The sequence below is a fragment of the Chamaea fasciata genome, unplaced genomic scaffold, assembly GCF_029207755.1.
Source record: "Chamaea fasciata isolate MVZ Bird 193981 ecotype frontalis unplaced genomic scaffold, bChaFas1.0.hap1 SCAF_3, whole genome shotgun sequence".
NCBI lineage: Eukaryota > Metazoa > Chordata > Aves > Passeriformes > Sylviidae > Chamaea > Chamaea fasciata.
Window position 1 is genome coordinate 203,803 of NW_027094088.1, and position 24,956 is coordinate 228,758.

The 24,956-nt window shown below is 49.5% G+C and overlaps 2 protein-coding genes across 4 annotated transcripts in view; one reads left to right on the top strand and one right to left on the bottom strand.

Moving 5' to 3' along the window:
* The window catches only part of ACSS1 (acyl-CoA synthetase short chain family member 1), a 31,283-nt gene extending 12,522 nt beyond the window's left edge, over positions 1 to 18,761 (bottom strand). The window contains exons 1-8 of the mRNA XM_066177598.1: positions 18,467 to 18,761; positions 15,104 to 15,200; positions 6,755 to 6,954; positions 5,449 to 5,624; positions 3,367 to 3,519; positions 1,567 to 1,714; positions 1,136 to 1,273; positions 464 to 556 (exon numbers count right to left, since the gene is read on the bottom strand). Of these exons, the coding sequence (XP_066033695.1) occupies positions 464 to 556; positions 1,136 to 1,273; positions 1,567 to 1,714; positions 3,367 to 3,519; positions 5,449 to 5,624; positions 6,755 to 6,954; positions 15,104 to 15,200; positions 18,467 to 18,761 (1,300 nt within the window). The remainder of the gene's footprint in view (positions 1 to 463; positions 557 to 1,135; positions 1,274 to 1,566; positions 1,715 to 3,366; positions 3,520 to 5,448; positions 5,625 to 6,754; positions 6,955 to 15,103; positions 15,201 to 18,466) is intronic.
* Positions 18,762 to 24,105: 5,344 nt separating this feature from the next.
* The window catches only part of TTBK1 (tau tubulin kinase 1), a 97,113-nt gene continuing 96,262 nt past the window's right edge, over positions 24,106 to 24,956 (top strand). The window contains exon 1 of one of the 3 annotated variants that reach the window (XM_066177601.1): positions 24,106 to 24,282. The gene's annotated coding sequence lies outside the window, so the exon portion shown is untranslated. Of the gene's footprint in view, positions 24,283 to 24,667; positions 24,699 to 24,956 lie in introns of those variants that run through there. The other 2 variants (XM_066177599.1, XM_066177600.1) reach the window with 2 other exon arrangements.

Genomic DNA, 24,956 nt, shown 5'->3' on the forward strand with positions numbered 1-24,956 from the left:
CATCCTCCCCTGACCATTCCCAGAAAGGAAAACAAAGCACACCTAAGTATAGATTGTGGCTGTGTGGTGCTTGCAGTGCTTTTACATGATGAGACCATAACAAGGTCAGTACAGCTAATAAACTGAAAATGAGTTTTGCAATTCAAGCTGGCTATTGCCAGCTTTGCCCAGAAATTCAGTCCCTGCCTCATATTTCTAGCAGCAATTGGCATTTTCCAGCACTCAAAATATCAAAGAACATTTAGAGGAAAACAAAAACCTCAACATTGCTGTTGTTTTTACATTTTGTTACACTGCTGTTTTGTGCAAAAACTCCCCAGAGACTTTCCAAAGCTGATCCAAGTGCCAGGAGGGTTTTTTGGACAGACTTGTTGGATCAAATTGAAATGTGTTAATCCCTCTCTCCCCACCAGCAACCTGTCAATGGTCAGGGTCCCCTTTGCCCCCCAAGGCTGCCCCTCACCTGTCTGCCACCACGTGTCCACGAGGGCACAGCGCCCTTCTCCCACCACCTGGTAGAACCACTGCCAAGCTTCCTTGTTGATGGGCTCTCCCACTAGACCAAAACAAGAAAGAAAACAACCTGAGACCCAGAAGACTGCAGGAGTTCATTCTCCCCCTTGTTGCACAAGCTGGATGCACGACCTCCAAGCAGAACGCTTACAGCACTTTAGCTGGGATGCACAAAGGACTGCAATGCACTCATGTAACTGAGGACTGACTTTTTCCAGAAGGACCAAAAGGCAAGCAATGAATATCACTGGAAGTAACTAATCAGTGCAGGTCATGTAATAAGAACCTCCAGATTAGAAAATAATGCAGGAAAATGCTGCTTGGGTCACCCATGCCAGTAAAATTCAAAGTGGTGCCCTTTAACATTAGATAAATCTTTTTAGCCAAGAATGCGATCCTGAAAAATAATACAAAAAACAGGCAATCATACAAAAGGTCAATGGACCCAAAATGTGATTTTGTTGCTTCCTCTGCTGAGAAAATATTTGAAAAGCCACACAGAGGCTGCTTTATCATCTTTTTTCTAACCACATCCCATGTGGTCAGCTGAGCTCCTCTGCCGTCTTCATTTCACCAGCTAGAACCCTTTGTCTTTTTCAGATGAAGATTTCATGCTCCTTACCTGAACCCAAAACCTTCAAGGAAGATCTGTCATATTTCTTCACCCACTCTTCTCCATAATTCAGCAGCAGGCGTATCGCTGTAGGTGCTCCATAAAACTGATTAATTTTCAACCTTTGTACCACTTCCCAGTAACGACCTGCAAAATCACAAACTGGCTTCTTATCCTTCCAGCACTGACATACCGCTGCAAGTGCCCAGCTGAAAGGTTAACAGCCAAAGCTGGAGCTGTTACTACTGTGAGTACAAAGCAAAACCAAAGACAGCTTTTTTTTTTTCCCCTTCCTTGGATTCACAGATGTTCCTGAGTGTTGTATACACATGATCCAAAGCAATGGAGCTTACCTCTCCTGAGCAGGCAGGTCACGCTGGACAGGTCTCTAAACCTCTTTTGGCCACATCTAGCCAGACCTTTTCCCACCACTTCCTCACCTGGGTCAGGGTACACTGGAGTGCTCTCAAACAGGACAGAGGTGGCTCCATTGCAGAGGGGTCCATACACAACATAGCTATGTCCTGTGATCCAGCCAATGTCGGCCACACAGCCAAAAACATCGCCTTGCTGGTAGTCAAACACATACTGCAAAGATAAACGTAAGGCCAGCTGATTTCCTGTTGGCAGGTGCTCAGAGGAAAGGCGCTGGACTGGGCATCCAGACGGGAGCAGGAGAGTGCACGGGGCAAGGGGAGCCAGGCGTGTGGGACACGGCCGCACCAAGAGCAGCCCGAGGTGGGGAAGCCAGTCAGAGGGACCAGTACCAGGGCCCCCAGGCTTCCTGGCACGTTTGCAAACATATGGGAACACGGCTGTACCAGCAGCTGCTCAGTTGGAGCAACAAAGCTACAACCAAAGCTCGGAGCCTTGGATACCTAAGGTTGCCTGCTCCAGGTGGTCCACATGGTAGAGCTGGTTCTGAGTCACAGGGAAACTGCAGACCACAGAGTCTCAGACCCTTCACCAATATCAACAGATTTCCATGAGAGGTCTGGAGGAACTCACAGGTGCCCATAAAACATTTACTGAGAAATATTCTTAGCTGCTTAGCTTCTCTATATGAGTGCATCACTTTCCAGATGCTACTCTCTCCTTGCTCATCAAATTCAAGATAAAGATCTTGGAGAACTCATTGTCTTGGACATGGAAAATGCTTCCCACTGTAAATCGAACTCCTCTACCATACGGTGAAGAGGTCCTGACTCATAAGGAGTCAGGTTTATGGATCAGAACTAAAAAAAACCCAACCATAAATGTGTGACAAGAGTGTCACATGTGAGTGTTCTAAGACCACAGAGATCACACAGGTCAGCTGATCCCTCTACCTAGAAAAGACAATTCTCACCTTACACTTCCAAGTGCCTTCCCCTCTCATGCACTCTGCAGGTGGACAAAATGCACCAGGGTGCAGATCTACCTTCTGGACTAAGAAAGAGATGCCTTGGTGTTTATGCTGTCTCTTTAAAAAGCTGATATTAGAAATGCCCTTCATGCAGAGAAGTCTGACACTTGAACATTCAAATCTTCTAAAAATTCAACCATGTCAGCCTAAAGAAAGAAAACCTTCACATGAATTGTGTGTGATTACAAACAGGGTGATACCACTAAAGCCAGATGGAGATCTTTCACCACAGTCCTCTCCTCATTTCACTGTTACCTTTTAATATGCAGAGCTCAGACCCGAAGCTTCAAGAAGCAGTGCCTTGACTCTTTCCATTTTCATGAGAAAGGAGGCTAAAATATTTTCCCTAGTTCACCCGGAAAAGCAGAACAGAGGTGCAACCACAAGAGGAGAAATACAATTTTTGTTCTTCCGACAACAAGTACTATGCAAAGAGGCTGTTTTAAGAGTCCAGATCCTCACTGAAATAAAAAAGTCCAGCATCCCCATGCAAAAAACTACAGTAATATCCACATTACCAATGTCAGTAAGATACTTTCCAGAGTCTCCTCAGCTGCAAATTCTGGGTAGCCAACATTGGCACATTTTAAATGCAAGAGCAGCACTGCCACTTCTTTGCTTTTGTAACTCTGTGTTCAGATTTCCACAGCATCATATTCCTCTGAACAAATCCTGAAGATTAATTACACAGTTCAGATGTTTTCCAGCTTGTTCACAACCAATAAGCCAACTGAGCAGCAAGCAGAGAACACAGCATTCCTCCCTGATCCAGGTCTCTCTTGTTAGCACTGCTGGAAGGTAAGTGAACCTTTCCCAGAGGAGGCAGCTGAGTTACCTTGTGTGTGAGAGCAGCATACAGCAGGTATCCAGCCTGGGTGTGAACGATTCCTTTGGGTTTCCCAGTGCTGCCCGAGGTGTACAGCATGAAGAGCATGTCTTCACTGTCCATGCTCTCTGGAGCGCAGACAGAATCTGCCTTGGCCATCTCCTAGGAAAGAAAAGGTCATGACAGACAGACTTTGGCTATATGGAGCCAACCATCACTCCCTCTCTAAGTCTGGCAACAGTATCCAGAGACAAGAGCCACCTATTGCTGTTGCCCCTCACAAAGGTCCATGGGTATACCACAGCTTACATGGGCTCACCTGGTGGAAAGGTTCTTCCTGTGGGTGCACAGCATCTAACATTTCCACCAGTACCTCTGGTGGGCAGAGAAGTCAAGAACTGGCCAGATAAAATAACATTTCAGAGAAACAATGGTAAGTCAGAGCTGCTTAGATTTCAAGGCTTTGCAAGCTGCTGGTAGAAATCCAAAATGCGAGTGCAAACACTTGACAGCAGCAGCAAGGCTGACTAGGTGCTGCTTAGTACTTTCCTTTTCCTCTAAAAACTGCAGTGCTACAGTTAAACTGTGTGTTCATCTCCCTTCCCTGGCTCCAGGAGTGGATGACTGTCCTGTCCATTTGATCCTCAAATCCTACTTTTTCTACCCAGAAGAAGAGTGCTTTACTCTCCTGCCTCAGTCACTCTCTTCATACTCCCCTGTTTGGCCGGCTGGGTGAGATCTCTCCTCATCCCTGCAGTCAGAACCACAGGAGGGAAGGATGCAGTGTCCTGCTAGGTCAGAGCTTCTCTCCAGCTCTGTACTGTCCTGATGAATGATTCCTGCAAGAGTTTTTAGGTGGCTCCTGGGAAGAATTTCTTGGTACTGTCTTTTTATGAGAATACACTGTAAACACACTGTATTTACAAGTGAACATTACCATCAGTAGGTCCAGTTGTTTAAAAGTGTCTGACAAGCAAAGCTTAATAAAACATGAAGAGTTCACAAAATGTAATTCTTAGCCTCTGAGTTACAGCACTGCTGCTCATCTCAGGTATTTCTCGTGACATTTCAGCACTGCCAGTTCAGGCTGACTTGTGAGTTTTTGAAACAAGAATGGAATCCTTATATGCTCCATTACAACGTGAGCTTAAATTTTGCACTAAGCCGTTGCACAAGAGCTGCAAAGTACAGCTGCTGTAAAGATCAGTAAGGACAGTTAACACCATTAACTGTTTAATTCTTGTTTTGTTTCAGATCTCAAAACTGACAATGGGATGAGCTCAGCACTTGGATCACTAAAGTACCTCAGGCTGTTTGCAGACCAAAGAAAATAATTAGAATGTTCTTTGTGGAGTAAGGAGTAAACCAATTTCTGAGTAGAACTTGTCTTCTCTGTTTAACTTATCCTAGTACTTCCTGCTATCTCACGTGACCAGCACAGATACTCTTGAGCAATTATCTTGCTGGGAGATTATTTTTCCAGGCATTATTAGCATGAGTGGTTCCTGTTTACTGCTGCCAGAAAACTGATAAAACTACTTCTGCATTAGGCTGGAGTCCCATATGTGCCAGCTAAACACATAAAAACAACTGCTGTTTTCTTCCCCAGGAAGCACAGGCTCTAAATGTTCCCAAACCACCACTATTCTCCCACCATGGGACAACCACAACACTGTTCATGGCTGGATGCAGCCTCTCTAGGAACTTCATTATTTCTGCACTGCCTTTCAACAATGTCCAGTTTAAGTGCACGTGCAATCCGTAACACCGTGTCTGAGCACAGTAAAATAACAACAGTCATGATGGTCTCCACGACCTCTGCGTCTCAGGAAACACTCCTTAAATCTCAGCACTGTTTGCAAGACTTCTGAAACGGAGCAGCATAACCCCTGCCCACGCTGAGATAAACCAGACATAGATTGAGCTGCTTCAACTCACAATCCTAGCAGACTGTAAATACAGGCAGTCCATTTGAGGATGAAGATCCAGATGCTGTGAGGAGCAGAACTCAGGTCCCGGAAGCACTTATGAAAAGAAAGATTATCCTAGCCAACACTCAGACCTAAAAGGAGTTATCCAGCAACAACATACCTCTTCAAGGGGAATATCACGGTCACCCATCTGGACTCTGTTATCTGTTCTCTGAGCCACAAACACATGTTTGATGCTTGGACAGCTCTTCACAGCCTCATCCACAGTTGCCTTCAGCTCTGTGGTTCGGCCACCCCGGACTCCCTGGTTGTATGTGATAACTGCTTTGCATCCAGCTAAAAAGAGAAAGAATTAGCAGACATGCCAGCCTGTCTTCCAGGCTAGTATGCACACCCAACTTCCAATACTTGGGGGGTGATGTATACGACAACACGTGTGACAAATACTCAGAACTGCTGTCAGTCAAAACTAGTCAGTGTCACTGATGAAAACACTTTAAAACCTGAGACACAGAGAGATTAAGGGTAGTTGGGACCTCTAGAGATTATCCAGTCCATCTCCCCCACCTCAAGGCAGGGTCTGCTTCAGCTAAGCCACTTCTAGCAGCTATCCCTTCAATCTTCCTAAAACATTCCAATGGCATCTACTCTACCCTTTCCCCAGCAGTCCACTCCAATGCCTATCACATCTGTGAGGAAATCTTTCCCAACATCCAGTGTCTACGTGTCACTCACTGCAGTTTAAATCATCCATCCATGCCTTGCAAAGCTGACATGCAGAACAGCTTCTTCCCAGTTCCCTGTGTGAGAGATAACTAAAACATGTACTTGCTCTGTGCAGATCAGCTCCACTAAAAAGAAGAAAAGAACATGACAATTTCTGTAAGACTTATTCCCTGACATTAGCCACAAAGAAACTGATGTGACTGTTAGGACATGAGCCATTGGCTATTTCCCTCTTCTGTTGCTATTTTTAGCATCACTTTTAACCTAATCACAATATACAAGTACTTTGGGGCTGAGAACAGCTCTGTCTGCTGGTACAAGGGCTCACAGAGCAGGGGCAGGCCGCCAACATTTCCAGTACTGTACATAAATCACAGGATCCCAACTGAGAATGCAGAATTAGTACTGTCCAAGAGTATCAAAGAAACACTGCAATTATGCTGCAAAACAACAGATCAAGCCCTACCCTTAAGCTCTGGTTTTCCTTCCAGCTTCACTGCTGTCAAGCAATAATCCGTTGCACACTGAATGTTAAGCGATTTATTAAGTATTCTAAGGCCAGAGGACACTGCATGTGTCACTCAGGAAAAGGCTCCTCACTGCACTCTGCAGGGGAGAGTGAACTGTCCTGCTAGGCGAGAATGAACCAAGAAAACTCTTTCTGCCAAGAAAACACAGGGCTGGGATATGCCTTGGAGACTGAAAGAGAGGCGTTTGTTCCCCAGTCTGCATCTACTCACAGTCCATGATTCTCCCAGCCAAGGACTCGGCGCTGAATCCAGCGAAGATCACGGTGTGAACAGCACCGATCCTGGCACAGGCCAGCATGGCTGCCACTGACAAGGGGGACACAGACATATAGATGGCCACCCTGTCCCCTTTCTGGATCCCATATTTCTTCAGGGTGTTGGCAAGGCGGCAAGTCAGATCCAGAAGTTCCCTGTGGCACAGAAGGAATGTTGTCACGCAACTGCACAACCTGATTTACATGGGGTAAACAAAGAAAATATGAACTTGGGCAGAGCGAGGCTTCATGATCACCTCTGTAGCTCATCTCAGCAGTACAGGGCATCTTAAAGAAGGGTGGCCTGGGGCACGCTGGTAGCCAGCAGAGGAGAAAAAAGGGCAGAGTGGTACTTGCTGCAGAAGGACAGAAGAGAGAGCTGCAGGCGCTGTCCAGAGCTGCCAGGCTGTAATGTGGCCACAGCAGCCAGGAAGACAGGGGCTGTCATGCTGCCTCCAGAAATCAGGGTTCATTTCAGTTACTCCTGATGCCTTTTTCACTCATGATGCTCAGTCAGAAGCTACTGGGAACACAAGTGGGATAAACACAAGACAAAATGGAAGTGTTGTTCAAAGACTGGCCACACTGTTTAAAGTCGAGCAACAGCTGGAAGTGCTCCACAACCAGGAGCTTCTCTTTAAATTGCAAGGGTAAGCAACACATTTGCGTGCACAAGGAAAGAAAGGAGAAGTCTGGAGGCACTTGTATGAGGGTCAGATTTTACAAGATTCTCATCAAAGCTGGATCACCTGCAGCCCAACAGCCTTGCAGAACACAGGTACTGCTGCTACTCTTGTGCAGAGAAACCCAGGAATACCAAGAACAGGAACAAAGTCTCTTTTCATGGGACTCTGCTATGCCATGGTGAAAATAGCAAAAATGTTCCTCTAAGGAATGGAAAAGCACTTTGTGGGCAAGGGCTTGCACATTCCCTTACTCTGATGCCTGCACAGGGGTGCAGGTACAATTGCAGGTACACCCGGGACCAAGATGCCGCCATGGACTGAACAGCTCTGGATGCCTGCAGTGGAAGGGCTTTGGGAACAAGAGATCCTGTGCCAGGTGAGGAGTGGTCCCATGCCAAGGGAAGAGGTGCAGCACAAGGTGCTGATGAAGGGCAGCAGAGCACTCCCGGTGCCAATCATCAGCTCAGAGTCTGCCAGGAATGACAATTGTCCTTCAGGTTCACGAACTCTCGGAGTACCAAGGCCCAGAGAAGAGAGACATCTTCTACTCTCCAGCATGTTCATCATCAACCTGCCACCTGTGAACACTTAGGGGTTCTAAGCGATTCCACCAGGGACCCCCATAACTCTTAACAAAGAAATTAATTTGGGGGGGTGCATTCCCTAATAATCTGTAAAGCATGAATCCTTATCTCAAGTATCCTCTTCTCCCAGAACTGGCCATAGCTACAAAACAACCCCAATTTTCAACTGGTTGCTAAGCTGCAAATAAAATGAAAAGTTATTTCTGGTTCATCAAAAATTATTTTGCTCCTTTTTTTAAACCCTTGCAAGATGGAAATAAAGGCTGAAGTGCTTGCTTTGGAAATACCAAAACTATGGGCTGAGAATAAGTAATTTTTGGAGTGTCCACCCCTTAACTTGTCTTAAACCAAGAAAAAAGACAAGGAAAACGAGCCTCAAATCCAAGGCACAGCACTTCGTATTATTTATTCCAAGACTATTCCTGTTGCATCAAGTAAAAAGTCCATTTCTGAACTGGGAGAGGTGGCCAGATGTTTTCAGTGCCTGCTCTCTGGCAGTAGCTGGTAACAGCTGCCCCTGCAGAGAGACCACAAACCTGCAGAAAGCAGGGATGGAGTAGCTGCACCCCAGACTGAATCCTAATTCCTTATAGTGGAAGATCAGCCTAAACTCTAAAACACAACATTGAACACCTTTTCCCAAGCCCCTCATGACCATGGAAGTGCACAGTTAGTTAGATTTATTATTTTGCTTAGTACTGAGTTCATGAACTGAGCGACTCTGTGCAATAATGAATTCCCACCCAACCATTGGTTTGGTGCCGTGTCCTGAAAGGCCACATTTTCTGGTCTGGACTTTATCTGATGCTGCATTAAAGGAAGATTTCAATGTGGATAAATAACAAAGAGGCAAAACAAAAGCTGCTCAACTACAAAGCACATGAAGGGAAACAAACTCCAGAGAGACAACTGTGAGAAAGTAAAATGAAAACTTCTTATCTGCAATGGAAAATACTGAAGTGCTTTCTGAGCTGCAGCCTCTTTCTCTTATACAGAAATGCCAGAGTATCTCTGGCTAAGGTGTGTTTTCTGAGCAACTCCACCATTCCTCTTGTTCCTTTTGCTTATTCAGGACTCGGTGACCACAATGGCAGCAGCCCTCATTGTTTTTGTGAATAGCCCCCATTTAACATTTGCCTAATGATCGTGTGTAAGTAAGGCGATAGACAACGTGGATCAGTCTTTATGCAGTCGTTATCAGTCTTTAGAGGATCTATTTGCCTCTTCTTTCTATGCTGAAATGCTGGAATAGAAAGGGCTTGGAGGTGCCTCGGAGCTGCAGCACACGGGGGAATGGACACAAAGGCGAGGAAAAGGTGAAGCCAAGAACTCCAACAAAGAAATCCACGAATCCCTGAGCATCAGGTATTATTTTCTGCCTCCTGTGACAGCAAGTCAGGCTTGCTTTCCAGTTCAAGAAAGGGAGTTAGCAGAAATACTGCGTCAGGAATCCTCCTCTTGACTCCCTCACTCCTTCAAACACATTTTGTTAGCTAACAGGCAGGCAGTTGGTACATGCCAGTGTTACACACTGCCAGTTCTCAATCCAGACACATCCTGGGGAGGAATGAGAACTGTGCAAGAGGAAACCACAGCCATCGTCACCCTCCCCATCTGCTACTACTGCCACGCCTGGCATCGTAGTTCCTCCATCACACAGGGTCAAGAGTCAAGAGCAACCGAAACCCTCAAACCCAGCAGTGCCCCACCCCTGACACCGAGGCAATGGCATGGAATGTTGGCCAGGAGGTGAGTTGGCAGCACGGCACATCCACCAGCTGCCTGCATTCCCAAGGATTTCAGTGCAGCCACTGAGAGCGGGGCACCGCACTCAGCAGAGGGAGGCAGGAATAACCACCAGAGAGGAACGAAGCCGTGGGGCACACGGAGCGTCCTGGAGCACTCAGCCCCCTCTGTGCAAGCAGGGCAGACAGCAGGAGGATCTCAGCAGAGCCACCGCAGGAGAAGAAAATGTGCTGCAAGCGAAAGGAAGTGCCCAGCCCCTCCTGACAGAGACAGACGAGTTCATGGCACAACAGTCCGAGGATCCTCTGCAGAACCAAATGGTAAGAGCTGAGAGCAAATAAGGGAACAAACTGGAGAGCAGAACACTGCTCCAGTGGGGAAAGCGTCAGAGCAGAGTGGAGAAATGGGGAAGCAGCAACCAGCTGGGCCCAGAAGGGGAGACCATTTGCAAAGGAGAAAGAGCAGTTGATCCAGTCTGTGCATTTAGAACAAAGCAAGCCACGAAGACGACAGAGGCATTAATGAGCACTGACAAAGGACCAGTAAGAGGCACGTGGACCCACCCAAAATGTGGGTTTCGGCGGTAACCGACAGGATGTGTTACTCCCTGTATGAGGTAGAATTTGAGTAAGAATTTGAGTAAGATCAGAGTGTTAAGGGCTAAAACTAACAACTCCTGTGTCTCTGTATCTAAGGTGTATGCCATTTTGCCAACAGAAAAGGCTTTGAGCCCGTTGTCTTCCGGACTCATCACTCGCTATGCAGGCATCTCCTCAGCTACCACAGCATCACTTCTAAGCACAAGACCCACAAGGCTGGCCCTCCAACAGAGCCAGCAGATCATTGTTCAGGCCAGTCCTTCTGTTTAGTCTAACAGACAGCACTCCTCTCCCTGTCCTTACGTCACCGTTCAGGAACTGACATTTCCCCCACATCCCTCCCCAGGTACAGTTGTGCCTGTGTTTCCAGAGCCCATTGCTCAGCACAGTGTCTGGAACAACTTCTGTAAAACCCATCAGCACCACCTGGCACTTCTCTGACGCATTTCAGGGATGCTTTGCAGAAGTCTGATGTTACCTTTTGCCACAGCAAGACAGAGTACAGCTGTCTAAACAAAGGAAGCCAGTTCCTTTTACATTTTAAAAAAAATGCATCAGGACATTCTTTGGGAAGCAGCCTTTTGCAAAATTATTCTAGACTTTTTTAAAATACATTCAATGCCACATCCAGGCTTCAACAGTACCTGGTTTAGAGCCTTAGCCCAAGCCATGTTCTCCGCTGTCATGGCACAAAAGCTGGGTTGAGTATTTCTTGCAGCAATCAGTTTATTTCCTGGAGCCATAGTCTGGATTAGGCTGAAATGGTTTGAAAATTCAGGCCAAGTGTCCAAACCGGGCATTAGAGCACAACTGCCCAGCCTTCCTGCAGACATCCTGAACCTGAGACAAGGGAAACCCCTTGTAACCTTTTTCAGGTGAGAAGGTGAAAAATCCACGAGCTGTCTTGGATGGGGAAAGCTGAAAGCCTGGGCAAGATTTACTTGCACCCTCAACTTACAAAGGCAGCTCTGGAAATGTAAAAAAGAGTTTTGCTGTCAATGGTTAAGTACCATCATGGCTTCCAGCTACTGTCTTCATTGTGATCTCTAACACAATTTCATCTATTTTAGCTCAGGCGGAGAAATCCATTGGCTTTTTAAAGACATAGCTGTCACGTTGCTCTTGAAAAATGTCCAACCACTTCTCTCCCATCTACCTAGGACCTTGATTTCTGGTCCTTTAGCTTTCCTCTCTCCCTGCTTTGTATTTTGCATTTTGAACTTTCCCTCTGGCAGCAACATTTTCTGCACCAAAGTGATCACCATTCTTTTGAGACCTGCAACCCTTTTGAAAAACAGGTTAGCTAATGCATGCTGCTGCCCATTTCCCATTGCTCCCACTGACAACAGCCATGGGACTTTGCAGATCCACTGGGTAACAGGTGGATAAATTGTAGAGACCATGGTAAACCAGGGAACACCAGAGAGAATAAATAACTCCATGTCAGGCAGGGGGAGGGCTGGCGTAACTTTAGTCTTCAACACTTCCTGTTGTTGAATTTAAGAGAGGCCGCAACCCAACAGCTCTGGCCACCAACTCTACCTGCTTTTATAAGACACAGTATCCTTAAAAACCCAGCTCAGCAATGCACTGGGGAATTCCTCTGCAAGGTTTCAAAGGCCCTGAGCCCTGACAATACCCACGGAGCAGGACAAAACACTCCTGGTCTGGTCGGACCCTTCTGACAATAAATTCAGCTGTCAGCTCACAGCACCACAGTGCTGCTAAGCCACTGCCCTACCAATGAGTTTTTGGTGGCTTAGCCTCTGGAGGGCCCGAGAGGTTCTTGACAACTGATTTGCATGACCCGTCCCCACTGTGCTGACCGCAGCCACCAAAGCCCAAGAGGGTTTTATTCCCTGTTGTTACCAAGCAGTGAAAAACCAAGTCTCTTGCCTTCCCATTCAAAACCAGAGATAATTTGAAACTCAGCTAAATTTCTGTTTGATAGAAATGAAACCCACAGGGAGGAAAACGCAAGAATGGCCAGTGAACTTTTTTCCCTGAAGGGCTGAGTTGCATCAGCTAGAGAGACAGGACAAAACTCAGCAGTGAAAAAGATCATCACAGCTGAGCTTGTAAGGGCAGCCATCATCTCTTGGTGCAAAACCAAAGTGTTTCACCTACCCAGTGGCTTTGGGTATCTTTGCCCACCAGCAGACGTTTGAATTCTTCCCCTAGCATGCAGCACTTGAACTCTGCTGCACAAATACAACCCACCTTGCTAACAAGTGTGCACGGGGATGTGGGCTGACTGATAGCACAGCCCACCAGCTCTTTGCCCACAGCAGAGGCAAATTGAGGCTTTTATTTCTGCCAAGGATGAATTAGCTGGGACAGCACTTTCCAGTGCAGCTGTGTTTCCTGCCAGTGCATGGAGGACATCCCACTGATGAAGGTTTTTCCCTTCCTCAGGGAGGAGAAAGCCCGTTCCAGCCCTTTTCCTGCACAGCCACCTTCTCTCTTTGCAGGCTGTGTTGGGAACAAGGCCAACACTCAGCTATTTTCTTGTCCCTGACAACTCCTCAGAGGAGAAGGCAGAGGACCTAGGCCAGCAGCTGCACCTTTCCTTATGCCGCCCAGGGCTTATCTCTGAGGAGAAGAGGCTCAGGCAGCAAGCTTTGCAAAGCAGACAATGCAAAAAACTGCTGCCTTGCAATATGCTGCATGTAAGCCCTGGACAGCTCTCTCCCAGCTGAATCCACGACCTTACTCAAAGCTGGTCCATAAGGCAGTGCCCACATTGAAGTCTTTGGCTTCTCAGAGTGCTAAGTCCTTACTCTAAGGCCTCTAGGCCATTAACAGGGCATCCCGATCCTAAGGAAAGGGGCATCTCTTTTCTGCCAAGACAAGTCCAGCATCCCTCTCATTCCCTCTTCATGCCGAGGCTGATGTGCTACAGAAGTCTCCCCAAGGACTGATCAACCTGCATCCCAGCTCTTGGGCCACTTCCTTCTCTGATATGCTTTCCATCACAAAACTTCTAGCTCAAATAAGGCGCTACTGCAAAAGATTTTCAACTAAACTCTGTCTCAAAGGGAAGTCACTGCCAACACCCCATGGGAAAAGCTTCCTGTCCCATTCCAAATCTGCAAAAATGCAGCCCAAAGACCACAGAAAAGGCAAAATACTCACAGAGTATTGCTGTTTTCAACAAAGCTATTCCTGCCTTAATGAGATAAGCAGAGAACCAAGTGACCTGTTTTACCACGTGGTAGGACCAAAGTCTCTTGAGAAACTCAAATGCAGTCACGTCCCTCCCAGAGTATTAGGCAGAAACGGACACATGGCTCACAAATACAGGCAGAAAATAGAGATCGCCAATGCGTCTTTCACTTGGATGTTCTCCTTTCTGGTACCAGTTACTAAAGTAAGCCTGCACAAAGAAGGGTCCAGTTTTCAGATATGGGTTACTTGTCTTCATGTCACAGCAATCACAGTTGCACAGGCTGAAAATTTACTTTCTTCCAAATGCATTTTGGCATGGCCAGGAAAACAACCAGTCCTGCTGCTGTTCAGAAAGGCTGTCCCTTATCTCCAGAGATTGCAGATAAGATGTTGGAGTGTCTGCAGCAGCTCAGTACATTTCAAGTAGCAGCCTAATGGGGAGGTTAGAGTTACTTTCAATGAGAATGTGCTGTCTGTTGGGCTGCTTCTCTTATCAGGTTGATCTGAGCACAATTGTCACCTCTTTCCTACCCCTAGTTTCCATGCCTGTGGCAAAAAGAAAGAGGTAAAAGTGCAGAAACCTGCGACAAAAACATACCATACATGAACTCTGGGAGAAGCCATCTCCATGTTTACCACCACAATGGCAAAATGCAAAAGCACTTAGCCCAGCTACCTGGTTCATTAAACATATTTATATAATAACAGGCCCAAACACCCTGCCAAATGGCAACACCAAGATTAAAACCAATGCGCTGCTTTCACAGATTTATACCAGATAGTGTTTACTTCTGTTGCATGGAGCACTAACCTCTCAAAGTTATTTTTACACCCATTCCTCCCTGCTGACCATTTTCCTCACTCCAAAGAATAATGTTTCCAGGACCTTTAATAAATTTTGGAGATGAATCAGACCACCAGAACCTATTCAGACCCAAGGAGCTCTAGGAATCCCAACAAGTTCCAGAAAACATCCTGTAAAGGTCTGATGTTAGGACATTCTTCATCTCCTTCACTTTCTGACCTAGCAGAACAAACATCTGGCTCCCTGAGATTCAGCAGCTCCAACACTTGTCTCCCTAAAACATGCACTGAGGAATGTACAAGTCTGGGAAACATTTAAATCTCACTAGAGACAGAGATGATGTGAAAGGCAGGCCTTGTCTCCTGAATGAGGGCACATACCAAGGAGAATAGAAATATGCCATATTCTAGCAAACCTTTCAATCTATAGCATCAATTACAAGTCAGCATCACCCAGAGCAGCCTCAAGGTTGCTCTAAACTGCACCAAGGACGGGAAAGAGAAACATGGGGAGCTTAAAATCCCCTCCAGCCAGTATCAGGGCTCAGTATCAAGCTCTTGGCCATCAGCACAAGATGTTTGCACCAAGAGAAAACCAGAAGCGACTCACAGAAATTTTCCCGTGCATATCTCCAGCAAGCAAAAAGGAAACTGTCAGGTGAAAAAACCCCATTTCCTGTTCCCCCACACTGCCAGGCATAGTGAGAATGTGCCATACCTGTATGTGACATGCACTGCAGTGCCGGGTTCGTCTCTCTCCCAGATCAAAGCCACTCTGTTTGGAGACTTTTCGACGTGCTGATCCAAGCAATTTACTGTAAAAAAACCCCAAAGGTTTAAACAAAGCCTGATCATAAGAAAGGTGCTTTGTAAACCTAGCTTGGCCAAGAGCAACAGCAAGCAAGTGGAAGATGAAACATCAGTTTTTGGGTTGCTAGGCACACAGAGTATAACAGAGGAACTGACAGCATTTCCAGCTCTAGTAAAGCTATACAACAAATGCTACACTTAATTGGCACAGTGACCTTAGAGATGCAAACCCAAGAGAGGCCATGGCCAATTCAGCTCAGCTTAGCTCCACTGGCTAAACTTAAGCCAGTCCAAATCCTTCCCCTGCTCCCAGCAGCACAAAGACAAGACACCCTTTTGATGTTTTTGCCCCCCAGAGCAGCATTTCACTACAGAACTCGGACAGTCTTTCCCAGCTGGCATATTTAGCACTGCACCATTTGCATTTTCTAATTAAAGCTCATGTGAAACATTTTTATTCCAGGGTATAAGAAAGAGCTGAACCTCAGCTAATTGAAAATATCTAAAACTGTAGGATCCATGGCAAAATCAAAGTTTAAACATCTACAAATTATCAGACCCACAGGAAAAATTAACGTGTCTCAGGCTGTGTATTCCACCTCCTAAAATTTAAAGGCGTAAAATTTCCTTTTAAATGTGCATCTCTCCCCCTCAGCAACTTGAAGTGGAGGACTTAGGGAGAGCACCCAACCTGAAGAAATTTACAGAATCCACAAAAGAAACCTGCCTGCATGTTCAGAAGCAACTTCCCTGATAGTTAGAGAACATCCTTGTTAAGTATTAATTCCAAGCCTATATGACACATATTTACTTCATTATAATCTTTCAAAGGCAGTTACTTTATTTCAATAGGAAACTAGTCAGGGACACTGCTGGATAACGCAGAGAAAACCTTCTTAAAAATTGGCAGAGATCAGATTATATTTCCTGGAAATATTAATACTGATGGGAAAGGATTTCATTTTTCCAGATAAATTGAAAAAAGCTGCGTGCTGTAGTAGCTTTGGCTGTTCTGCGATCGCACCATCACACCACCACACAGACTGGGAATGAGCCCCTAAAGGTGCACAGAGAAATAAATCCCTCAGATTTAACACATTTCATTACAAGACCAAGTGTTAGTCTCAAAAATTTGAAAAAGCATTCTTTAGCTGTTGAAAGTCTTTAAGTCTTTTTTAATGCAAAACCCTGCAGCAGTAGTATAAAGAGACAAAGCCATTTCTTAAGCCATCCTAATTTGATACAAGAGGACAAAAGCTCTAGTGGGGAATGCTTTAAGCAGTTATACACTGGTTTCCTCTACCTGTGTTCATTGCTGTGGCTGGGTCCACAACAAGTAGCATCTCTCACCTCCAAGCTCCTCGCAGCTACACTCTCACATAATGTGCCACGCTACAGTGAATCACATGAAGTGGCATTCATTGCCCAAGCAACTTTTCTTACTTGTGAGCAGCCACACCAGCCTTCAGAGGGAATTTCTGCGTCAGAAAGCCCTGGCTGAGCCAAGTGGGAGCTTTAGCTCTGTGCTCAGTAAGAACCAGCAGGTGAACCGGAGCCAAATGCTATCGTCTCCTTCCTGATCTTAGGCTTACAAGAGCCTTTTGCTCATTTTACAAAATAGAATTTAGTGACCTTCCCCTTACTACTACACCCTAGTGGTTTCTCCATACATTTTCTTGCTTCCTTGGCTGCTCAGAAACAATTGGTCTCAGTAAGACAAGCTCCCAGGAATGTGTCCTGGTGGGAAATGCAGTAGTTTGCCAGGTTATTCTCCTGGTCAGGAGTTACAGTGCCAGGTATCCAGAAGCCCTGAAACTCACAGGTCCCCAGAATCCTACTGCAAAGGCCCCCAAGCAAAGAGCATCAGATGACTCAGTTGCTGATGGTTCAGCTGTGCTGGAAGATGTGCACACAGGATGTTCCGGATCAGGGACCTGAACTGTTGCCCTATTTCTGCAGCCAGTGTTCAAATCAAGAGGTGAAAGGACAAAATCAAGAGTCTCCTAACTGAAAAACAACCGCTTGGCTGTGACAAAGTACTGCCTTCATCACGCTTGAAAAGAAAACCACCAACAGCAAACCTGATTAATTCTGTGCATCTGTTTCAAAGGTCTATGATTTCCTTTTATGTATGCAAAGAAAACCATGTGGCATTTTCTGTCTGCTGAGGAACCAGGCCCAAGGCCAAGCAATATCTGGATATCAAAGATCTGACACAGGACCTAGAAGTAAGTGTTGATCCCACTCTATAGAGGAAAGAAATAGATCCCTGATAGGCTGTGCTCAGACAAGACGTTCATTTCAACAGGAATTTATGAAAACAAAATTTTGGCTAAAATCTTCTGATTGTTGGGTGCTGGACACAGGGCTGTGCACACATCTCCATAAGCTTGGGATCCACTGCTGGGCATCAACCCCTGGGAGGAGACTCTCTCTTATGTTCTCAGAAGATCTGAGGAGGGTTTCCTCATTTGGCGATCAAAAAAAAAAAGAAAAACAACAAACAAACAAACAAAAAAAACCCCAAACACGTGCTCAGAGATGTTACAGTTACTGCACTATTGAACCGGAGCCCTCCCTGAGGAACGGGAAATGAAGGTCAGAAATGTTCATGCCTGTTAAAAGAGAGGACCACTGAGTGATACCCTGGATGGGGCTGGGCCTCACTACCACTGGATGAAGCACGGGCCGCAGCACAGAGGAGCCTTCAAGGCAGATATGGCATGGACAAAACTCAAAGGTAGTCAGGGCAGGCACGTTAAATTTACTCTTGTTTCATGTTGAGTGGTGAAACTGGAGGAAAAGACCAAGATCCTCGTTAAAAAAAAAACAAAAACAAAAACAAACAAACAAAAAAACCCAACAAAACCAACAACAACACCTGGGACCAACCGTTCCCCACCTGTGGATCAGCCTGAGCCGCCACGGGGCCGGGCAGCACCTGGCGCCGGCAGCGGGCAGAGCCCAAGGTGGGCATCCCAGGGACGGGGCTGCGGCCGATCTCCGCAGGTCGAAGGGCAGCGCCCGCCAGGCAGCGCTCGAGCAAGAGGCTTAGCCAGGGGTTATCACGGCTTCGGATTTTCTCCCCCCTTCCAGCATTTCGCAATTCCCGGCTTGTTTCCTCCCAGCGCCACCCAACCGAAATGCTCGTTTTCAGCCCCGAAGACGGGCCGCCGGCTGAAGTCGGCCCCGCGGGACGCGTCCCGCCCGGCGCGGCGGCGGCAGCAGCAGCGGGCGGCCCCGCCGGGGATGCGCGGCCGGGACGCCTTACCCGAGACGTTGAGGCGGCCGCCGAGGAACCAGCGGGCGGAACCAGCGGGCGCGCCGGGCTGCCAGGCCGTGTGGAAGGGACTGTCCCAGCGGAGCCACCCCCGCGCCACGTCCGCCCAGAAGCCCGCGGGGTCGCGGGCCGCCCGCTCCAGCCAGGCCCGGTACCCGCCGGGCGGCAGCGCCCCGGGGGCTCCCGCCTGGCGGCAGCAGCTCCGCGCCGCCGCCGGGACCCGGCCCGGGGGGCGCGGGCGGCTGAGGGCGCGCAGAGCCCGCGCTCGGGCGGCCGCCAGCGCCATGGGAACACAGCCCTGCGCCGCTGTCCCCGCCGCGCCCGCCCCGGCCGGGAGAGCGTGAGCGAACGAGCGAGCGAGCGACACAGACAGAGACCGCCTGCGGGGAGGGGCTGCCCCGGCGGGGCGGCTCCGGGAGCGCCGCATCCCGCACCCCCGAGAGCGCCCTGCGCCTCGGGACACCCCGAGAGACACGCCTGCGCCTGAGAGAGAGACCCAGCACTCTCCTCCGTGGGGATATCGCCTGCACGGATGAGCAGGCAGCGGTGCGCCCCTGCTGACATCCTCACCGCCACAACAGGGGTGCCCAGGTACCGCCAGGCACTTTAACATAAAAAGCAACTCTCGGCACGCACGCACGCTGTCGTATCTACAGCTGGTGTCCACCACCACGCACCCGGACGCTGAGCGCAAAGCGAGCACGGCACGGCAGACTTGTGCTCGTGGGCGAGTGGCAAACACGCCGTGCCCTGGCACACCACCATACACACAGCTGTCATAACCCTGTCCCCTCTGCTCAGAATGGGGTGTCTCTCCGTGGGGTACACATCCATTTTTTGCTTGGCAGCCCTGCGAGCACCATCATTACATAACGTGAAATTCCAGGATTTGGTATCAGAACACTTCTTCCTCCACATTAATCTAGGGACCAGATTTCACCCCGACTTCATGGTGCAAACCCTCAACAATGGGCAGCAAGGTTTTACAGCAGATAACACAGAGCTTATTACTTGTCCATAGCAGAGACATGCTCTCTTCTGGCATGAAGAAACTAATTCTTTTAGAGAGCTTGGTCCGGCCTCCCAGCATGGAGTGTGAAAACTCAGAGTGGCATGGTCTGGGCATTCTTAAGAAGCACCAAACTACCTGAGCACCAACTCTACTCACTCCCAGCGTTTGGGTAGACAAAGCACATTCCGTGTTCAAGATTAAAAACTTGAAATAACTCTGTATGCTATGAAGCTTCTTCTGGCAGTGGTAGAAACAAATGGGGTGTTTTTCTGTTCTAAAAATATCACCAGGCACTTTTTCGTGCGTGATTTTTGTCTGAGGTTTTCTGACGCTGCTGAACTTTTCTACTGTGTTTTATAGGTAACAAGCAAGAATAAATACAATTTAAATTTCCTCGTAAAGTTGGCATTAGGGCATGGCTGCTGTAGTTCGATATTGCTTCCTTGCGTTTTGACTGGCTTTCGGTTTGCCCAAGCCCTAAATTCCAAGCAGCAGCACGTGTGCCACCTGGCGCTAGACAGGGGCACGGAGAGCACTTCAGCTTTCACTTGGTTTGCTCAAGGCTTGCTCAAGTTTTCTATCAAAGTTTGCTTAAATCCAAGTCCTACCCCTTTCACGATTTCAGAGGAATGCACTTCACGAAACAAACGAGCTGTCAAAAAAAAAAAAAAAAAAAAAAAAAAAAAAAAAAGAAAAAAAAAAAAGAAAGCATGAATTTAAATTATTTTACTTTAAGGCTTACCTGCTTCATTTGCAGACCTTGAAATCTGGGAACCCTCCTCTGGTTCTCTTCCACCAAGGCTGATCTTCCTTTTCTGTCAGCAAGTTTTGTTTTGCTCATGATTCACCAAAACTCACTCCACTTTCAAATTTTGGCTGCCTTTTTCCTCAGAGAAAACCATGGCCAGCAGCAGCACAATCCAGACTGATCCCTTCAGATGGGTTGCTGAACCCAAGCACAAGCCCAAATCTCCTTTCTTGCCTGAAAAAGAGATGAGGAGAGGTGAAAAGAGTCCCGGAGATTTTTTCAATGCCTACTTGTTCTACCTATGACTTTCTGAACAAGTGAATGAAGGCTGGCATCAGGCTGTTGACTCTTTGAGAATCAAGGGGGGTTGCAGCAATTCTTAAGTCTTTTGAGTGTGCCAGGAAAAGCTGGTGCTGGATAAAAGACAGGTCGCAGAATTGCTTCCTGCATTCACTGTGTCTCTCTCCATTCTTAGGGCCCTCTGGCATTATGGAGTCCAAACAGGAATGCTTGCATTCCCAGCTCAGGAGAAGCCTGGTGACTGTGAGCTGGAAATGCCACCTCTGTGTGGCAGCTTCCAAAGGCTTGTGGCTGTCAGGGCAGAAGAAGTCATTCCCTGCTACAGCCAAGCCTCCTGGCAAAGCCTCCCAGATCAGCCAGGCAATCTCACTGCCCTGCAGGAGATTTTAGCAGGTAATTGGCACCTGCTGAATATCTGCAAATCTTGGCCTGGATTAAGGGTCTTCTGTGCTAGTGTAATGGCAGGCACTGATGAGCACTGCCAGTAGTGGGTTGAGATTTCTGCTGAAAGAACTACAGCACAAACCCCCCTCCCCCAAAAAAACCCCAAACAAAAAACCAAAAAAATCCCAAACCCCACCCCCCCAACTTTCCACATCTATTTCTATTCTTAACTGCTACCAGCAGTTACTTATTGACCTCAACTTTGATTCCTGTCAATATATGAAAGACTTACACAACGAGGTGTTATGTTTCTCAATTGCTCATCCCCCTGTTTTTCCCTTATGACCTAAAAAGAAGAATAGTAAAGTTGTGGAATCCAAGACTGTCACTTGGTTATCACTGTATCACTGATCTGCTCCTAACTGTCCTTCCCAATGGTCTTCTGACATGGTGTGCACATAGTTGATATCTGACTCCACAAAGGAAGTCAGGACCAGGCAGAAACACCATCACAGAGCTAAGTACGTGCTGGTCTGTGTTAGAAATCTCCCAAGTCACAATTAACCCAGATTTTACTAAAATCTTTTGATCATTTTCAGCTACATTTCTGCCTGCAGATTAAATTGGATGTGCTCCCAGGTGGCTGTTCTAGCAGGCTTCTAAGCCCATTCAGCTCCATCTGCAGAACAGCAAGCTTAGAGGGAGGCTTGGACCAAGGATGAAATAAAGCTAATATGCAGTTGGTCAGGTACCACTTTAACAGATCAGCATGGACCCCGTGTCCAAAGCAACAGGAACTGCAGCAGGTTTGAAGGAGCTGAGTACCTGAGCTATTCTGGAATGTGAATCTTTGTCAGATCTGCTCACATCTGGCCACACCTGAAACAGAGGTCAAAACTGTGTGAAAAATGTAGATCTGCTGTACTTCCATTTATGAATGAGTAATAAATACCCAATGAGTGACAGGGGAGAAAAACAATACTTAAAAGTATTCAGATAACTAGACTGCTTTTATACAGGCCAGGCCATCAGCTGTCCCATTCACAAGAGTTTTCTACTCAAGGCAGGATTTCAAACCAAGGGGATTCAGTGCTGCTGCTGACATCCATCAACACAGAACTTCCCTCCCCATTTGGCTCCTCTCCTGCATCAGCAGGCCAGACTGGGTTTGCTATGTGCTTTGTTCCAGAAAGTGCTTGCTGGTGAATCTCCACATCACACTGCCTTCCCCTTAGGCAGCACTTGGGGCTGCCCAGCCTGAGAATGGACTAAAGGCTGCAGCATCAAACCCTTTCATCCCCTCCAGCTTGGTACCATGGCCCAATCCAGTTTACTGCTGGCTCTGTGCTTGGTGCTCCAGCAGCACTGTGAGAGAGGGATCTGAGAATACTGAGAAGTAAAGACGACCTCTTGGGGAAAACCAGCTCCCTCACCTCACTTTGGTTTGCACACTTCCTTTGCCTCTCCAACTCAGCGCCATGAACCAGTGCTCGGGAATACAAGTGGTTGGGTGAGCACAGAGAGCTCACATGGCAACTGCCAATCATCTCTCAATCGTATACCTGGAGTGACAGGAACCTTGGCATGAGGTCCAACTGTGGGTGTCGTAATCCCTGGGACCTGCAGGATGAGCTGCTACAGGGCTAGAGATTCCCTGGAGTCCCTGTGGAATGCTGCCACTGAGCAAGTCCTCAGTGCAGGGGGCTCCAGCCAGTGGAGGAACATTGTGGGGGCCTGGTAGCCCTGTTCTCCCTTATCTGAGTGGCTGGGGGTGGCCAGGGTTGTGCTGGGGCTGCCTTGGCATAAGCACGTCCATCTTGTCACAACAAATCCCCTCAGTTACCACCCTGGCCCCAAGGGACTGCTTTGGGGGGGGGAAACCTTGGCTAGGAGACACGTCCTACAAGGGATTGGGGAGCACAGCAGCCCTGTGGAAGCTGGTGTGACATTCCACTCACAAGTCAGATGGGAACCTCCATCTATGGATCAACAGCAGGTGGGGTCTGACGAGGACGCTCTGATGGGGACAGGGAGAAGGCACCAGGATGTTGCAGGGAGGGTCTGGCAGCAGTGTCCCTTGCAGTGTGTCTTGTGAAGGTGTATAAGGCACAGAAGAGTGCCCATCCACAGTCTGGGACAGAGGTGTGAGGACCAGCTGGAAAATGGGTGATTTGCAGTGAAAAGAGAACAAGAAGGCACAGCCATGAGCCTTGCACAGCACATCTGTAGGAGCCACGTGCTAATCTGTGCTTCAAGTACAATGTGATTTGCAGTGAGCTGGAGCAGGAAGAATGGCACCTCTCTGGAGCAGGTGCACAGCTGTGCCCCTCAGGGCAGGGGGAACCCGGAAACTGCCCAGGGACAGGCACACTGCTCAGCTGCACGCAGGGACGAGGCCGTTTGTCATTTTGGGGTGCTCCACCCAGCTGTGAGCTGCTGGGCTTGTTCCCAGCCCTGGCAGGACAAGATCTGGCCATGTATGGATGGGGAACGGTCCTGATCCTAGCGGTGCAGTGTCCAGGCCAGTGCAGTGTCCTGGCCAGACTGTGGTGATGCTGCCTCTCGCCGTGCAGTGTAGTGCACCAGTCCGATGTTGGCTCTGGCCCCAGAGGGCTGGAGTAAAAAGCTGCAGGCCAGCACTGCTGGGGCTGACTGCACTGCCAGCAGGGCACAGGGCAGCGCTAGGCCCACAGTGGCAACGCTGCCAGCCCCTGTGCAATGCAAAGTACAGTCTCAGGCAGATGTGCTGGCTCTGGCCTTGGTCCCAACAGTGCAGTCACCCGGCCCTGTGCAGACTGTGCCAGCGCTGGCCCCAGTCCCAGGGCAGTGGGGTGCCCAGGGCCATGCTGTGATGCCAGCGCTGATGCCACCAGGCAGAGACGAGCACCAGTCCCCGTCCTGGCAGGGCCTGCGATCGCGTTGGCACTGCCGATGCCGGTCCCGTTCCCGGTCCCAGGGCGGGGCAGCGCCGTGCCGGTCCTGCTCCCGGTCCAGGCCGAGTCCCACGCCAGGGCGCTTCCCAGCCCGCAGAGTGGCGACGCGCTGCGGTGCCCAGCCGCATGTGCCGCCAGTCGGTTCCCGGTGCCGGCTGACGGTGGAGGCGGGGCGGGCCCGGCCGGGCGGGGACGGCCGCGGGTGATGTCAGGCTGATGCTGTCGGTGCGGCGCGCGGTGCATTGTGGGCGAATCCCGCCGCCCGCCGCGGCTCCGAGGGGGAGGATGCGCTCGGGGCCGGCCCGTCCCACAGCCGCAGCCGCAGCGCGCCGGGCCGGCGGCACCTCGCCCGACGAGCCGCACTGAAGGGCGTGGGGCATGCGCTGCCTGGGCCGGCCGCAGCGGGAGGCGCCGGCGGCGGCGGGGCCAGGTGAGCTGGACCGGGCCGGGCCCGGCCCCGGCGGACACGGGCAGGGAAGGGAAGGGAGGGAGGGACGGACCGTCTCGCTGGCGGCCTGCGAGATGCGGCGCCGGGGACCGCACCGGGCCGGGCCGCGCCGGGGCTGCGCGCGGGGCGCCGCGGGAGATGTAGTTTACCGCCCCACCCGGCGCCTCCAGCCGAACGGAGAGAGTCCCGCTGGCGGGACTCGGGTTCCCAGCGTGCCCGCGGGGGTGGGCGGGCAGCGGCGGAGTGATGGCCCGGTGCCACCAATGAGAAGGTGGGCCGGGTGGGGCGAACCAACTGCCGAGAGGGGCGGCGGGGAGTCGGGGGGCGGCGTGCCGGCAGCTGCAGTGCAGGGGCGGACGCGGCCACCTCCTCGGCGGGGGGAGGCGGGACGGCCTGAGGTGAGGGCAGGGCGGGGGCCCGGGCGGCGGCCGCCCGCCAGCGCCGCTCCTGCCCGGGCCGGGGGTCGCGGCGATGCCCGGGGCTGCCGCCGCGGGAGGGGCGGGCCGTGGCCTCGCTGCGCTGTGCACGGCAGGGGCGGGGGCGCCCCGATCCCTGAGAGGCTCCGCCGGAGGAAGCGGCCCCGCCGGGTGGTGCCGGGGGCCGCCGCCGGCCCCGGTGTCGGGCGGGGGCCGAGGTGCGAAAGCACCCGCGGCCTT